This window comes from Oncorhynchus kisutch, linkage group LG11 (genome assembly GCF_002021735.2).
Source record: "Oncorhynchus kisutch isolate 150728-3 linkage group LG11, Okis_V2, whole genome shotgun sequence".
Taxonomy (NCBI): domain Eukaryota; kingdom Metazoa; phylum Chordata; class Actinopteri; order Salmoniformes; family Salmonidae; genus Oncorhynchus; species Oncorhynchus kisutch.
Genome location: NC_034184.2, coordinates 26,795,018 through 26,801,017, shown reverse-complemented (window position 1 = coordinate 26,801,017; position 6,000 = coordinate 26,795,018). Strand labels below are relative to the sequence as shown.

General features: G+C 39.5%; 1 protein-coding gene across 1 annotated transcript in view; it reads left to right on the top strand.

The window, feature by feature from the left end:
• The first annotated feature begins 476 nt into the window (after positions 1-476).
• Positions 477-6,000, top strand: part of lrmda (leucine rich melanocyte differentiation associated) — a 375,202-nt gene continuing 369,678 nt past the window's right edge. The window contains exons 1-2 of the mRNA XM_020495368.2: positions 477-741; positions 4,063-4,163. Coding sequence (XP_020350957.1) covers positions 700-741; positions 4,063-4,163 — 143 coding nt within the window. The 5' untranslated portion in view covers positions 477-699. The remainder of the gene's footprint in view (positions 742-4,062; positions 4,164-6,000) is intronic.

Genomic DNA, 6,000 nt, shown 5'->3' with positions numbered 1-6,000 from the left:
GCTCTCCAATAGAAGTTGAAACATTGTGACACAACGGATTTACCGCAGCCACGTATCGCAGTTTTTCTCAAATGTATCTTATTAAAATCTGAATGTAAACCTTACCTTAACCACACTGCAATACCTATGCCTAACTATAACCTTACATTTGTCTTGATGAATGTTTACGATATGCCAGCCAATTTTGACGCTGTGGTAACTAATGACAACCAAACGCATGCGGCCATAATTTCGGTTGTCATTAGTTACCACATCCACAAAGTCATTTTACAAAAGAGTTTATAGCTTATCGTATAAATCTATGAAAACAAAAATTTGCTTTTTGGTCTCAATTGAAGGTTACAGTTAGTCATAAGGTTGGCAGTGTGGTTAAGGTTAGCGTTAGAAGAGAAATTGTACAAACAGGCAGGGTTTAGACATAATTATGACTTTGTGACTGTGGTAACTACTGACGGCCCATTTCAGTATTAGCGCGTTTCCGTATTAGGTCTGCTGATTCGGAGGAATCACGCGGAAGTAGTAAATTAGACGCATCAAGTAGTGCAAATCACCAACCAAAACAGTGACATTTTGGAAAACTAATGAAAGTAAAGTGTATTTTATTTTAAACAAGAGGACATGTGCCAGTTCCATTCCGATTGTTAGGTTATTCCGTAGAGGTAGCCTATAGTCGCTGAATTGTCATCATCAGATAGAGTTATGGCATGCAGCGACTCAATGGTGTCAATGAATGGAACTCAAGTAAGTGTGAACTATTTCAAATAAAAAGTTTTCATGTCTCTTGTATGTGATTTAAAAGGAATAGTAAGCCATATAGTTGTCAGTGTTTGTCGTTCAGAGTGTATGTTGTTTAGTGTGTTCCGTGTTTTTTTGGTAGGCTATGCTGCATTGCCTCCGTTATGCATAGCCCAAGAATGTAGCCTACTGCGAGCATACCCTTAACCTGTTAGGTTAACCTGTCCAAGGACCTTATGTTATGTTCAGAGACAAACTGTCACTGGCAGCCAATACAGCCAAATACTTAATCTAAACGTACATCGATTCTCAAATGCGGTACCGTTCTAGAAACGTTATGCCCTCTACTTTTATATCACAACAAAATAATTTCACAAATGCTAAATATACACGTACACTGTTTTTAACCGGCTTTTACACAATTTCAACCGACAGTAGGCTACTTTTCAGTTCAACACGTTTTTGGCTGTCGTTCTGTTACAAACAGGTGTTCAGCATGCCTAATAGCTCATGTTTGGCTGACAGCCGTGGTATATCAGACCTTATACCACGGGTATGACAAAGCCTTTATTTTTACAGCTCTAATTACGTTAGTAACCAATTGATGAGAGATAAGACCACCTAAATTCAACAAAAGGATAACTTTGGGGATCTCTAAATAATGCTAATTTAACCATATACCTATTTGTTTAAAATGCAATTTGTAGTCTACTGCTATGGTGGTAAATATGGAAATCAATGCTTATTCCAAATGAAAAGAACACTCTCACCTCCGTGTCATGGTTTAAACCATTTTAATTTCATGTGGCTGCACTTGTCATCCTGGGTCGGTCCTGTATTTTTAGACCCTTTTCAGGTGTCCTGACTTTTCTTTCTACAAAAAGGTCCTATTGTCAGCGAGACACATCAATTAATTCAAGCTTCAAGAGTGTAAACCTAATGACAATCGGCAAATGTCATTACAGTTTTTGGTGTTCTGTAACATATCTATCTTTCCATATATCAAATGGGTGTGTGCACAGTGAGTGCCCTGTTTGGATGCTGGAATGAATTAACATGTGCAGGTAGCCTACTTTTTGAAGTGATTTGTTTGACAATCAGAAACATCATGACTGACTGTGTTCATGCCACATTAAAGGGGAAACTTTTTTTTAACCCCTTTTTCGTGGTATCCAATTTGTAGTTAGTCTTGTCCCATCGCTGCAACTCCCGTACAGACTCAGGAGAGGCGAAGGTTGGGAGCCATGCGTCCTCCGAGACATGACTGCGCCAAGCCGCACTGCTTCTTGACACACTTCTCACTTAATCCCGGAAGCCAGCCGTACCACGACGAAAAGCTGGCGACCAAAGTTAGCGTGCAGGCGCCTGGCCCGCCACAAGGAGTCGCTAGAGCGCAATGGGACAAGGACAATCCCAGCCGGCCAAACCATGAAAGAATAGAGAACCCCCTGAATGTCACAGTATAATTCAAACTCTTCCTAAAGGTTGTTCGTGCACACCAAAAAAATTCCAGAGGCAAGCTGAAGTTTACGCCCTTTGATTTTTGTTTGGTCAACTGTAGGGATTCTTCAATTAAGTGTTTGTTGCCATTCAGCAAAAGATTAATAGTTTCCATTCACATTTTTTTCCCTTGACAAATACTGCACCAAACATATTAGTTAATGTAAAAATGCGTGACTAATATCTCCTCTGCAAAAACGTCAAAATTAATGACTAATTTCTCAAATTATTTTAGATGAATTCTGACTTTTGAGGAAGTGTATACTGGCTACGGTGTCTCAAGATGGGCAAACAATACTATTCTAGCTTTTTTCTTGTTTTTCAAGCAAATTACTTTTTAAGGGAGGATGTGCATATACGTTTGGTTCGCTTAGCTGAGTTCGGATAGGCACCAGCCGAACCCGAAGCATGCAGAAGGCTTAACCCTATAAAGGTGTGTAGAAATTTTACCTTTTGTTTTTTGAAAATAATTTCTCGCTGATATGAAGGTATTGTTTCAAATGTTTCCAAAACCGTATCACAAAAGAGGCGTATCAACGTTTAGAATGAGCTTTGGTTCAGCATCGTAGCACCCCCTCAGCTAATCAAAATGGACGTGGAGTCATGAGAAGGGCTACAATTTGCTATGCTACTGTCATGTGACACAAATAAAAGAGACTGTAGTGGTAGGATGCAACAAATTTTAAAAAGTATGAAATCGCGTCACAGCAGCTGCACAGACAAAGCTTTATAAACTACTCAGAGTTTTTATCAATGTGTTGAAGCTGAACATAGTTGTGTACACATGGCAGGTCACTATCCTGCAACTGTACCTGAAACGTTACAGAGCATGTTTAAATGAAAGTGACAATGTAACTTACCAAGTATCATACCTGGAAGGTCTCTCACATTGACCTAGCAATCAAATGAATGAAAAGACACTCACTGTCTAATATTATTGGATGCGTGTCTGATAGAGAACGTGTGGTTTTTCGTGTCATATGTTTTACAAGTCCTCAGGTTAGGCTTGGGCGATGTACCAGGTTATTTAAAATACAGATAGTATGATTATTCTTTTTTTCTTTTTTTTTGTGGTGGGGGGACCCCCGCCTTGCAGTGGCTGCGGGGGTGTTTTCTACACCACTGCTTATAACTAACTATAAGTTATGCATATCTATAAGAAATCTAAGATGTGTCAAATAAATCCAGCTCAGGGCTCCAGCTATGCATTTGGTTTGCTAATTTGCTAGCTAAGTGGCTAGATGTCAAGATCAAGCTTCTTGGTGACAGCAGAGACATGCAATCCCCTCCTGAATTAAGATCCATGTTGCCTAAATTGTTTTGTGCGTCAAATAGCGCCCCGTGTGTGCATATTCAGTCATACTGTATACCCCGGTATGGTACAGAAGCTGTATGAAAGTCTGGATAACCCTACCCAACCCTACCTCAGGTCACAAACAAGGTAAACCACTCACTATATACACCACCTACTGTGCTCCATGAGCTCATACACACATGCACTCCACCATAGGTTATTTAGGCTATTCTTACTCACTTTAACCCAGAAACGGACTGGCCACAGGGCAATTTGTGCAGATGCCAGATGGGCTTGTCCAGTGTGCCTTTAGAAAATGTTGTTGTTTTTTGCACACAATAATCATTATTTGAATAATAATGGGGTCTTCAAGGGGGGGAAAATGGGCACATGTTGTCAAGGAAAAAAATGGGATTGTGTGTTAGAAATGCCCTGGCCGATTTCTGGTTCCAGTCTCTCCGTGCTGTAATCTATTCATTTGCATGTTGTGTATTCATTTAAATACGGTGCATCTCTCTGTGGTTGCTCCACAGGTTTCCTATATTGGACATGACTGTGAGGACATCCCAGAGTACCTTGGAGAAAGATATGGACTCTTGACAAGACGGCTAGATCTCAGCTTCAATCAGCTAAGGTAGGAGATGAGCTGAGATGAGTCGTGAATACTATCATGGACACAGTGTTGCCTTGAGTGGTAGTGGTGCCTTAAATGGTGTAGTGGTGCTGTGAGTGGACCTTTGTGGTAGGTCACATCTCTTATTAAAGCTACAATATATAACATTTTGGGTGACCTGACCAAATTCGCATAGAAATGTGAGTTCTAGATTTTTCATTCCTGTTGAAAGCAAGTCTAAGAAGTGGTAGATCTGTTCCCAAGCAATTTCTGTATAGTGCATTTTTAAGGAAGATACCACTATGTAATCAAGTCTTTATAAATTATTATATGCATATATATATACTGAACAAAAATATACATGCAGCATGCAACAATTTCAAAGATTTTACTAAGTTACAGTTAATAGAAGGAAATCTGTCATTTGAAATAGATAAATTAGGCCCTAATCTATGGATTTCACATGACTGGACAGGGGCTCAGCCATGGGTGGGCCTGGGAGGGTATAGGCCTACACACTTGGGAGCCAGATCCACCCACTGGGGAGCCATGCCCAGCCAATCGGAACACTTTTTTTTCCCATAAAGGGGCTTTATTACAGCCCCCCCCCATCCCCATCTTGGCAAAAGAGAAATGCTCACTAACAGGGATGTAAACAAATTCTGTAAACATTTTAGAGAAATATGCTGTTTGTGCATATGGAAAATGTATGGGATCTTTTATTTCAGCTCATGAAACATGGGACCAACACTTTGCATGTTGTATTTCTATTTTTGTTCAATGTATGTCCTGTACTATTTAAAGTCATGTTGCCACCATATATCAATATATCTTATATCCTATATGGATTAAGATGGAAAGATCCCAATGTGCCCATTGGAGACCATGGAGACCCTCTTTAGACATGACTCACTCTGTTCTTTCTAAAAGGTTCCGTTTTAGTGCCAGGCATTATGATTTTCAAGTTTTCCTTTTTGAATTTACATTGTGCCTGTCTGGCATCGTCATTCAATCGGAAACTAGCACATTCAACTCCTACAAGTCTGCATTTGACGTCCATCCATGTCTGATGGCGTGAAAAACCGGCCGCTAGGGACAACAGTGAGTGCTTTTACCTTAAAGTAGGTTTCGGTTTTGTTAGGGCGTTGTGGACGGGTATTGCGGATGGGGATAAGCATCAGCCTGAACTTAACTTTAACCATCAACTCCAAATGTTTAAGGTTAACTTTTAACACATTTGGAACAACTTCAACTTTTATTTTTTTATATACTTTCTTTTCACTTACATCAGATTAGTTACCGTAACAATCTTTGGAATTGGACAATTTTCAGGTAGGAAACCCTTTTTTCCCAGTATTCTTGGCCTCGTATTCTTAAAGCAAAGGTCATACATATAGTGTATTTATTTAATATACTATATGTAATGTCTACCCATTGTGTAAAGGTGGGAGGGTCTTTCCTAGTGACAGCCTTTTTACTGACTGCCAGTAGGTACTTTTCTCTAGTGTGTAAATTATCAGGTATTTCACCCAAGTACAAAAAAAATGAATGTTTTGTTCCATGTCAAAACCCATTATTTTTCCAATGTTAGATCTTATTTCTCCCCAGTAAGATTCAAAAAATAGGTGAGTGATCCGCCGTTTATAGCCCGCATTCTCTCCAAAATGGGTGTTGGGAGCCAGTGTGTTTTGATTTCAGTTTAGGTGTTATGAAGACATGTATAACATTCTTCCAACAGAATTCTTACCAAGACATTGAGTTGATAGAGCTTAAGTCGTAACATGTTCATCCATGTTATCAGTTATTTCAATGTTAAGTTCCTCCTCCCACAAAATGTGAAATTTGAGAAACATGGATT